The following is an 11,617-nucleotide window of genomic DNA, read 5'->3' as shown; positions in this document are numbered from 1 at the left end:
CATATCATAATAAACTTGGAGTTTATTCATAATTGCACACATCATGGTGTAAACCTGAAGTTTATCAATATTGATAATTTATTCAGTTGGCATAATTGGTTTAGCCATGTTAATTCAAGTATGATGTGCAAAAATAAAAGAGAATTCACATGGGTAAATATTAAAGAACTAGAAAGTTCTTTACGAATTCTCTTACATTGTTTGTTCTCATTAATTAATAGACCAATTAAATTTGGGATTGAATCCCATGAATGCTGGAAATATCAAAGGTGAATATGGGCTCATTCACCTGCCATGTATACCACATAAGATGCATCTATGAGATGGTTGCATGTGCAATTATTATTGACCCGCAACCTGGTGTTTGCGAGGTAACTTGCTTAATAATTTAATATAGAGCATAATTTCCAGATTTTTTACTCAAGATAGTTCTTCTTGATAAGTTGGTTTACATCACAGTTGGTTTAGCAAAATAATTTATTGAGTGCCTCCACTTAATAACTAAACTATTGCTTATGAGAACAAAGTTTTCTATATCAGTTTGATATACATTATATACCAAAGTATATTATTTTTTCCCCTCACAATTGGTTCAGGGTCAAGAACCAAATAATTCCATCTTATTATTATTGATGTGCGGTGTATATTTTGATTAACACCATAACACACAAAGATGGGTTCTCAAAGTTGAGGAAACAAGTTAGTTTTTCTAACATGAGGGGGAGACATGATAAACAGTTGAGAAAAGGTTACATGGAATGAATTATCATTTATACAGCTAGATCCTCGAATAAGATAATATGAACTTGAAGTTCATAAAGGATAATTCATCTGCAATATATTACAAAGCATGCCAGACGCATTTGCTGACCCAAAGAAAGTAACTATATTCTCATTGCAAATGCTCATATTAAGTCCTAGAAGGACAAAGTCTATAGTACGCTTGAAGCGTATAGACAAATCGGTTTCAAATAAACTTCTTAATAAAGAAGATGAGCAAATGATCAAAATGATCATAATAAAGGAGGCAAGTGATCTAGAAGATCACATGACATAACACTTCATTAAATCTCATGAAAGATTCAGGTACCTGAATATATGAATGAAGAGATCTCTATGTTATGTCTTTATGAAAAATGTTGAAACCGATATAAAATGTTCGTCGATGACATCTATGATACCACTAAATATATATGAGGATCTTAAGTCTGGAGAAACAATTTCGAATAGAATTGGTTTCATATGAAAGACATATAGTTTTGAACATGTAGTTCAAACACTTGAAAGTATAAAGTCAATGATATGTGCAATCAGTTTTCGATATCTTATATGTCTAGCATGACATGAAAACTTGATATGCATCTGAAGTCTATTATATGGCTTATATGACTTAACTTATTCGACAATCCATGAAGGATTTAAGTTGCTTGAAGCATATACAATTCTTGATCTTGAAGTACCACATCCTCAGTGCAATTTGTGCATATATGTATCTTGCTATAATTATAAGCATGATAATACGATAGCGAGAATCTCTATGGAGATATTGAAGAGCCATTCCACGACATTATATGAAGACATTATATATCTATCAAGAATGATGATTTCAAGGTGCAATATATCCATTCAAGTTAATATGGCTGATTTGTTCATCAAATCTCTACCAAAGATCTTTTGAAGATGGTGCACAAGATTGGAATGCAAATGCTCAAGGATGTGAATTGATGCTCTCATCAGGGGGAGTTAATACGCGTTGTACTCTTTTTTCCTTACAAGGTTTTGTCCCACTGGGTTTTCCTTGGAAGGTTTTTAACGAGGCAACCAAAAGGCGTATTATTAGATATGTGTACTCTTTTTCCTTTTCTAGATTTTTTTTCCCATTGGGTTTTATTTTAGTTAAGGTTTTAACGAGGCACATTATCTGTTGAATAGACATTCAGGGGGAGTGTTATAAATAGAATTTTATTTATGGTGAATGTCTATATTTAGAGAGATTCTAGGATTTATTACTTGGTGGCTAAGTCACCCTCTCCCTATAAATAGAGGGTTCTATTCCATTGCAATTCATCACAAAATCAATAAGACTTCTCTCCCTCTACTTTTCTCTACAATACTCTTCTTCTTCTTTTATTATTTTATAACAATTTCCTTTATATGAATGCCCATCTCCCACCAAATGCTAATATTATCTTTAGCTCTTTAATTGGAACATGCTTTTCTTTATTTTGTTTTGGAAGCCGGAAAAATTGGGAAAAAATATATTCTTTTTTCAATCAAACGCCATCAGAATTTATTCTTTTTCAGACTTTTCAAAAAACGAAAAACTATTTAAGGTACAGAAAAAATTTCCCTATTTGCGCTAAGTAGGAAAAAAAGTTTCTGAAAAATAAAAAATGTGTTTTTTTTTTTGAAAAATTTTAAGATAGTTCAACAACTATTCTTGTTTGTACTCAATCAGCACTTAATTATTGCTGTTTTGTTTGATTTAATTTAGTAATTAGTTTCTTTGTCGTATAAAAGACAATGCGTATAACGATTCATTTCACTTTGGTAGTTCTTTACCCATTTAATTGTAAAGTGCTTGCAATAGATTATCAGCTTCCACTGCATAAACAAGAAAGTAGGATAATGTTGTCAATAATGAATGGTCTACGTAAATGATTCAATTAGCCATCCATACCAAACCAAATAACCAAATCCGCTAATGCTTTCAAAGTTGAGCCTGAGTCACTAACAGGTTAAAAATGACCTATAACAACAGATAATTATAAACCTTATTTGAACATATGAAATCAAGTAAGTACTTCGCTATCATAGGTAAAAAAATATACTTATAGGGTATTAGCTCCGTGCATTACTAATACCTTATTTGGTATATTTTTTCAACATGTGTATAACTAATACATCATACTTGGTATTATCCTATGTATAAATAATGCATAGAAAACCATGACATTAGTAATACCAAGGCTATTAGTGCATGCATTAGTATGGTTAAAGACAAATTGTACTTAAAGTCCTTTAAATCTAGAGAATATGGAGGGCATTTTTGTAAACAACTATTTTTCTTAAAAATTATGCAATGCATTATAATTTTTAATACACCACACCAAACGGTAGATAAGAAATAATATCTGCAATTCTGCACAACTAATGCTTGCGTTACTAACTCATGCATGACTAATCCATACATTACTAATACACCTTATTCCGCACTATTCTTATACACCCTGCCGAACGACCCCATATTGTTAAAAAAGCTTTACACAACCAATATATATAAATTAAGTTCTTGATAAAATATACTCTAAAGACACTTTACAGAGACCTCTTAACCAGCAAATATACTAATCATTTTAAAGAAATGATGCTTCCAGTTCCAAGTTCATTGGCTTTACAAAAATCATGCATTCAAATCTGAAGTAGATTTCTTTCCTTTTCAACACTTTTTTCCTAATCAACATAACATAATAATCCTTAAAAAAACTGCATTGGTGCTATCATGGGAAAACATATATTTCATAATTTCCAGCATTCCTGTTAAGCATTTCCTTCCTAAGGTTGATGACAATTTGAAACTAACTCAAAATCAGCTGGACAGAGAATCACAGCTCCCAAACCTTTGCAAATATTTTGAGTAAGATACTCTTATACTAGCAAACAGTACATCACTCTGGAAAGTATCAAAGTATTACATTTTACAACATGTGACTCAAGAGATATCAACTCAAATGCAAGAAATGACAGATCAAACTGGACATTCATCATTAGTTACAGTAACTACTCAGCTAAAAAGTGCAGATTTCTGATGACAATGCAGCCAATTAGGCAAACAATGGCAGCAACATTTACTTGCCCTTTAACAAGTCAGGAGAAGGTTGAAATCTCTCATAGAACTTTACTACAATTCCTTAAGATTGAAGAGGAAGACCATGCGCGGATAGGAAATATTTTGACTCGGATAATCACACAGAAGAAAGAAGAACTACTGCTATATGAATACAAACAATTGAATTTACAGAAGAACGGGAACAAGGTAGTAAGTACTGCACTTGAAACATTAAAAATTCAGCTCACATTGTGAACAATTGTCTTTCATCTGAGAACTTACCTACTATGTTAAACTTATTCTGATGAACATAAACAAAGAAAATTATGAACAAATCGAATCATTTTAACAGAATTAGCATCTACCAGAGCAACAAAACTTTCTCCTTTCTATACTCCTTCTCTTACCTGAGGAAATTCAATGATTTCATCAAAATTTCCAAATTCAGATGAACCACTACACTGGTCAATCAGTCACAAATGTAATCCTTCGTCAGAAAAAAAAACATGCTTCCAACTTCCCATCTGCAGAAACAAACATCAAAATCGCGATTAGCTTCCAAACTCGCATTGAGAAAAATTATGATATTCAAATCAAACACCTTAATAGCTTATAAAGTAGAATGATGAAAGTTTACCTTTTCAATCTACTGATCTTCAGGAACTTTGTATAAGTCAGGTGTAATTTCCGTCAACCACAACCCCGGAAATAACGTCTGCAAAATAGATAAATTCACTATCAAAATGATTATCAATTACAGCTACTGCTATGCACAAATTACAATCTTTTATATCTGTTCCATCTATTTAGTCCGATTATCATAAATCAAAAGATTCAATTTAGAGAGGAATTTTTTTGACTTACATCCAAATTCTTTTGAACAAATTTAGCTCGTTTCTTGGGTCTACGAGGGGGTCTATGTCCCACCATCGCCATGAAATCCTCCTCGATCTCTCCTCGAGGAAGAGGAACCGAAAACTTCACTCTCTGTCTCTTCTCACCGCTGGTAGAAGCTCCGGCAGCCGTTCCACCGGCAAAATCACTTCGAAGTGTCGGGGATTTGTTTTCCGTCCTTAACGGTGACGGAGCATTAGTTCTATTAGCATCAATCTTCAACCCTCCTTTCGATCCACCACTTCCGCCGGCGCCGGCACCGGCAACGAATCCATTAGGCTCCTTACAAGCCGCACGCCGAGTCCTCAAGTTCCACGGCCTGGACAATTCACCGGCATATGATACAGCTGCCGTTTTCACCGGCACCGGAGACAGTTCCTTCTCCGGTTGCTCCTCCAAACCTTCTCTAAAAATTGCGTCTTTTATCTTATCAGCTTCTGTTTGGAGATCAAACATGAGTTTCTCTCTCACAGCTCCGATTCCCTCACCGGCATCCTCTTTTTCCGGTGACCTGAATTTCCGATCATTTGATCGGCGCCGTCCGATCAACTCAGACCCATATGACCTGCGATGAACGGCGAAGATTTGTCCGTCGGATTCAACCTTAGCGCACCTTAAGAACTTCTGGTTCCCCCACTTGAGCCCATAAGGTAAGGTGAAATTGTGTAGAGGCGGCTTCGATCTTTCTGGTCCCATCGCCATGAATAAAAAGTCTCTAAACTATTCCAATTTGCATACAAACCCACAACCCCAAATTGCTCCCTGTAGCAATACAGACACAAAAATTTCTCAAACCAAAAGACAAAGTTCTTTCTTTTTCCTATTTCTTTCACTTTGATTTCCCGGAAAAACTCTTTCAGGAAAACATGAGAAGAACAAATGAAGAGGGTTTCAAATACTTGGTTAATCTTTTATGCTTTTGTGTTGGCTTTAGTTTATGTGAAATTGTAGGGAAAGCAGTGTTTATATATATAAGGCAGCCAAAGAGAGAAATTGAGAGAGAGAGAAGGGGCGGTTTTAACGTTCGGGGTACAGAGTAGGTGCTAAGATGCGCGGTGGATTGAACGCTTTTTATTTGTACATTCTTTTTTAGGCCTGCTTCTAAATTTTGAAAATATTGCTTTTCTTTTTGATGATTTAGTGGGCGTTTGGACATAAGAATTATAAAATTTCAAAAAAAATGAAAACAAAATTTAGGTAAAAATAGTATTTGAAAATTAGAGTTATATTTGGACATGAATAAATTTTGGGTTATTTTTGAATTTTTGTGAGTGATCTGAAGTAAAAATTTTGAAAAATAGTTTTTTGAAGTTTTTTTAATTTTTGAAAAATATCGAATTCATCTTCAAGTGAAAATTAAAATTTTATGGCCAAACTAATTTTGGAAAAAAGTAAAAAAAAATTAAAAAAAACTGAAAAAACAATTATGGCCAAACGGGCCCTTAAACTTGGGTCTGATTATCCTCATTAAATTAAAATAGGTACTTAAAAATCGAAGAGTCAGAATTTTAACTTTATGAGTTTTGATTTTTAAAATGCCGACTTCAAATATTTATAAATGGGTACTACATTTAATATATGGACTTATTTAATAAAATCTTTAACATAACATACTGTTTGAGTAAGAGTTGTTGGATTTAATCGAACCCATATATGGACCTCTACCTCTGCTTCGTGAATTTTTTTCACACGGTATACTGTTTGAATAAGAGCTATCAGGTGAAAACGAACCCATAACTGAACTTCTACCTCTGCCCTGCTTGGGAGATTCTGCTTAACTAAACAAAGTTGACTTTGAAACATTAAACGGAAAAGGCCTAAAAATGCCACTTAACTTTCAGAAATGGTCTATCCATGCCATCCGTTAAAACAATGCTCATTTCATGCCACTGCCATTACACATTTGACTCAGCCATGCCATTATTGACTAACGACTCAATTTTTATTTAGCCCATCCATGCCACTGCCGTTAGTCAATAATGGCATGGATGGGCCAAATGTGTAACGGCAGTGGCATGAAATGAGCATTTTTTTAACGGATGACATGGATAGACCATTTTTGAAAGTTGAGTGACATTTTTAGGCCTTTTCCGAACATTAAAATAATATAAATTTCTTTGTTATAAGACAAATTTTTGCAACCGATGCAATGCTTGATTTTTGGTAGTTCATTTCGTATTATTAATATAGGCATAAGTTTAATGTAATTTATATACTAATTATTTTATGTGGATTATGAATGAAGCAGATGAGGAGCCATGATTTAAAGTTTATGGGTTCTGAATTTGTAATCGAACCCATAGCTCGTTAGTTACCGGGTTCGCAATTAAATATCTATATATATTTGATAGATTTTTTAATACAAATACATATCTAAACAAAAGCTACTGAGTTCGTCCGAACCCATAAGTAATACTCTCCCTCTGCCCCTGAAATAAAGAATGTAAAACTTGTACACAACAACATCTAGATAAAAATATTTAAAAACAAAAATACGGTTAAAGTATGTAAATCTTCTTAACAAACCCTATATTAACTTTCCATATACAATATGCACATTACATAATAGTACTGACTATTATTTGACTCGTACCAATTCACAAATAGTCTAGAAATCAAACAATCCCTCAGTGTATTACATGAAGGAGGGATGTTTTTGAGTTTGATTTTTATCATTTTACGCATCAAATTAGCTAAAAGTCCAACACAATAATTTGTTGCGTTTGAGAATCCGTGAAACTTTTTAAAGTTTTAATTATTTATATTATTCAGATTCAAATTGAATGCTGATTTTTATGTCCAATATACTAGGATTATAAATAAGGAGAAAGGACCAAAAATGCCCGGTAAATTATATCGACAGACCCTTAAAGTCATTCACACTTTTCATATAGACACTCCATCTTAAGTCCATTCCATTTTAGCACTCCAACCATATCTATAATGTGTCATATAGACACAATTTGAAGTCCATTCCATTTTAGCACTCCAACCATAGCTATAATGTGTCATATAGACACAATTTGGTGATGTGGCATAATGTGTGTATTACACTATATTTCTGGGCGTGAGAGATCAAATTTTTTTAATTTTTTCTTTCTTTCCCACACCATCGTCCAGGTCCGCCACCTTCTTCTCTCTCCCTCCACCAATCCACCACCATCCACAACTCTCCGCACAATCGCCGGCGATGTAAGCACTCTCCCTCTATTTCTGTCTCTATGTGTGTTTTTCTTTTGCTTTCTCCTTCTTACTCTCACTGCTATTTCCTATAGGAATTTGATTGGGATTTAGCTGTGAAAGAAATCGATTCAGCAATTTTCAACAGACCGTTCTCTTCCAGTTTTGCTTTTTCCTCTTCTCATTCAAATCCCCAAATTACGGAAACCATTAAATACCTTATTTTGGATTCTACTACTAAACAATCTAAACTTATAAATTTATCCAAAATTTCACCAAACAGAAAGAGAATAAAGTTGAATCCCTAAAATCCCAAACATTTATTCTTCTTCGTTTATTTGCTCTTTTCTCAAATCAAATTCTCTCTTCTCCAATTAGCCCACTAAAATTTTTTTTAAAATAATTATTAAAAAGCTTGAAAACATTGTTGACAATATCAGTGCAGGAAGCTTCAGAAACATCAAAGAAAGAAAGAATCGGAGTCGATGATGCCATTGATATTTACTTGGGGGGTGGAGATTAGGAGGAAGAAGAATGGTGGCAGGGGTTGGGGTCGTGGGTAACAGCTTGTTTGGATGGTTGTTACCTATTGTATTGTATTGTATTGTTACTTTAAATACAATGTTTATTTTGATATGGTTAAATTCGTCGTTACGTAACGATGAAATGTGCCACTTTATGTAACGACCGATTTGGTGTGGTTGCATCGTTACCTTGTCTTTTTCTCTCAATCTCACCCTTCATTATTATTAAATAATTTTATTTTATCATTTACCCTACCTTTTCTATATACCGTATCATAATATTTCTTCATAATATTGCAAGTTTATTATCATATTACTAGTGCATGATACCATGAAACGACGACAAAACGACACAATCCATCCAAACATTATATTCATCAAACGATACAGTACCGTACAATACAATACGATACGATACATTATGAAACGATATGTAACAACCATCCAAACAAGCTGTAAGAAGACAAGGGATGGGTGGGGTTTTTGTTTTTCTTTTAAAAAACATAAAAATTTTTTTTTAAAAAAATAGTTTAAATTAAATCCACATGTCCTCGTCTTATTCGTCACTCTGCCGTGTGAATTACAAGCTTCTTTTATATTTGGCAATCTTTAAATTTTTGTGTCTAAATGACGTATTTGAGATGTGGTTGGAGTGTTCAACTAGAACAGACTTAATAAGTATCTAAGTGAAAAATATGTACAACTTTAAGGGGTTGTCGATGTATTTTGCCAAAATGCCCCTTAGCTATGGAAAATAGAGCAACTGTACCGTTATTTTGAAAGTGGTCTCAGACATACCTTTCCCATTAGTGGGATAGTTTAGATTTGTCCCTCAACTATGGCCTATGACAAATAGAATAAATTTGCCCCGGGTTTGAACTTGGCCCCAAATATACCCTTATCATGAGTGAACTAGTTCATATTTGCCCCTCAAAATTAATTGAATTCATTTTCTTTATCAATCCTTTTATTTTGAGGTTAAAATTTTGTCTTCTATTTCTAAAATAAATTGAGGAAGAACAAAAAGAAAGACAAAAAAGAAAAGAAAAAGAACACGTAGAATTGTTTTTTCCAGAAATACACATCGAAAGCAAAGATTTACTAAATATTTCATCTGGCTCAAAGAACAACTAATAAATCTTCTCTCTTTTAGTTTATGTCTTTGTAAAGATAAATACTCTCATGTCTATACAATTACAATTATATGCATAAAATTATTCAAAAAAAAAATTAATAAGTTATAAATTTTATTCTTTCTGGCGTGACATCAATCATAATTTCTTTAGCAAGATCAAAACTTATTATTAAGCGTACATAATAACTCCCTACAATTTCTTCATTTGCTTTAAATTTTTTTCAGTGATGTAAACTTTCGATTTGTATTCCACGTGATCGAGGAGACATGAGGTACAATGCCCTACTCGGAAGGCCTTGGATACACAATAAGAGGGCAGTTCCTTCGACTCTCCACCAAATGATGAAAGTTCCTACATCGGACGGTGTAAAAATAGTATACGGGGAACAACATGCTGCAAAGGAAATGTTTGCGGTCGATGAGGTAACGCCAATATCAACGCTATCAACCTCGGAAAGGTCGAGCATCAAAGGTAAACAGGAAGCCAAATAGCAATCACATCCATCAGCCTCGACTGAATCAGGAAAGCAGGGGATAGAAGAAGAAGAGGATTTTCTAACTCCTCAAACTTTTATTGTTCCAGAAGATTCTAACGTCACCAAATCAACAGTCGAAGAGCTGGAACATGTTATATTGATCGAGTACCTGCCCGAGCGAAAGGTATACCTGGGAACGAGATTGACCCTCGAACTCAGGAAAAAGCTTATTCAATTTCTTATTGATAACATAGATTATTTTGCTTGGTCCCATTTAGACATGACATGGATCCCACCGGAGATAATGCATCGGCTAAGCCTTGACCCCAGGTTCAAATCGGTGAAACAAAAGAGAAGGCCCCAGTCCGAGGTAAAGCACACATTCATAAAGGATGAGGTAACTAAACTTCACAAAATAGGGCCCATTCGGGAGGTAAAATATCCCGAATGGTTAGTCAATATAGTCGTAGTCCCTAAAAAAGGGAACAAACTTAGAATGTGTGTAGATAATAAATATTTAAACAAGGCATGCCCCAAAGATTCTTTTCCACTGCCTAACATCGATCGCATGATCGACCCCACGGCTGGCCACGAGATCCTTACCTTTCTCGGCGCCTATTCCGGGTATAATCAAATTCAAATGAACCCGGATGACCAGGAAAAGACTTCATTTAACACCAAGTATGGAACATATTGTTATAATGTAATTCCCTTCGGGCTAAAAAATGTTGTAGCTACTTACCAACGCCTAGTAAATAAAATGTTCTAAGAACAAATATGCAAGTCAATGGAAGTTTATATCGATGACATGCTAGTTAATTCCCTACGCACAGAGGACCATTTGGCTCATTTGCAGGAAATGTTCGAGATTTTGAGGAAATATAACATGAATCTCAACCCCGAGAAATGTGCTTTCGGGGTCGGTTCGGGAAAATTCCTGGGCTTCATGTTGTCGAATCGGGGGATCGAGGTCAACCCCGGTAAAATCAAGGCCATCGAAGACATCACCATCGTGGACAGTGTAAAGGCCGTGCAGAGGCTAATTGGACGGATAGTTGCTTTAGGGCGATTCATCTCGAGGTCGTCGGATCGAAGCCACAAATTTTTCTCTCTACTAAAAAAGAAGAATGATTTCTCCTGGACCCTAGAATGCAAACATGCATTAGAGGAATTAAAGTAATACCTGTCGAGCCCACCACTACTTCACACTCCAAAGGTAGATGAGAAACTTTACTTGTTTTCTAAGCCACCACTTCGGATCCTGCTCCTCTACAATTTTTGGCCCAATATTCTGGGTGTGCCATGGGGGAATATATATTTCTATGGTCGATGATCATAGAAGCCCCTTTACTGTTCTGTATAAATGGGCTATTCTATTTGTACAGATATGGTGGAGTACTTGGTAGTATCGAAAATCGCGTTAAGTGGTGTCCTAGTTCGAGAAGAGCAAGGTACGCAATTTCCCATTTATTATGTAAGTCGATCCTTAGGAGAAGCAGAAACTAGATATCCACACTTAGAGAAATTGGCACGTGCACTGATAAGCGCCTTTAAAAAGTTAAAATCGTACTTTCAATGT

At 34.6% G+C, this 11,617-nt stretch overlaps 1 protein-coding gene across 1 annotated transcript; it reads right to left on the bottom strand.

Annotated features, from left to right (window-relative positions):
• Window positions 1-3,965: 3,965 nt before the first annotated feature.
• On the bottom strand, window positions 3,966-5,774 carry LOC109216954. The gene is made up of 3 exons (XM_019381179.1): window positions 4,694-5,774; window positions 4,467-4,544; window positions 3,966-4,353 (listed from the first exon to the last, which is right to left on the bottom strand). The coding sequence occupies exons 1-2, from the start codon at window positions 5,423-5,425 to the stop codon at window positions 4,476-4,478; spliced, it is 801 nt and encodes a 266-aa protein (XP_019236724.1). The 5' UTR covers window positions 5,426-5,774; the 3' UTR covers window positions 3,966-4,353; window positions 4,467-4,475.
• Window positions 5,775-11,617: the final 5,843 nt, after the last annotated feature.

This window comes from Nicotiana attenuata, unplaced genomic scaffold, assembly GCF_001879085.1.
Source record: "Nicotiana attenuata strain UT unplaced genomic scaffold, NIATTr2, whole genome shotgun sequence".
In the NCBI taxonomy this organism is placed as follows: Eukaryota; Viridiplantae; Streptophyta; class Magnoliopsida; order Solanales; family Solanaceae; genus Nicotiana; species Nicotiana attenuata.
The sequence above is the reverse complement of the archived record's forward strand: the minus strand, read 5'-3'. Positions and strand labels throughout refer to the sequence as shown.

Excerpts from the sequence above, each read along its gene's own strand:
- LOC109216954 (XM_019381179.1), bottom strand. The coding sequence starts at position 5,425 with ATGGCGATGGGACCAGAAAGATCGAAGCCGCCTCTACACAATTTCACC. Across the intron at positions 4,545-4,693 it reads TTGTTCAAAAGAATTTGGAT|ACGTTATTTCCGGGGTTGTG; the intron begins GTAAGTCAAAAA and ends TCTATTTTGCAG.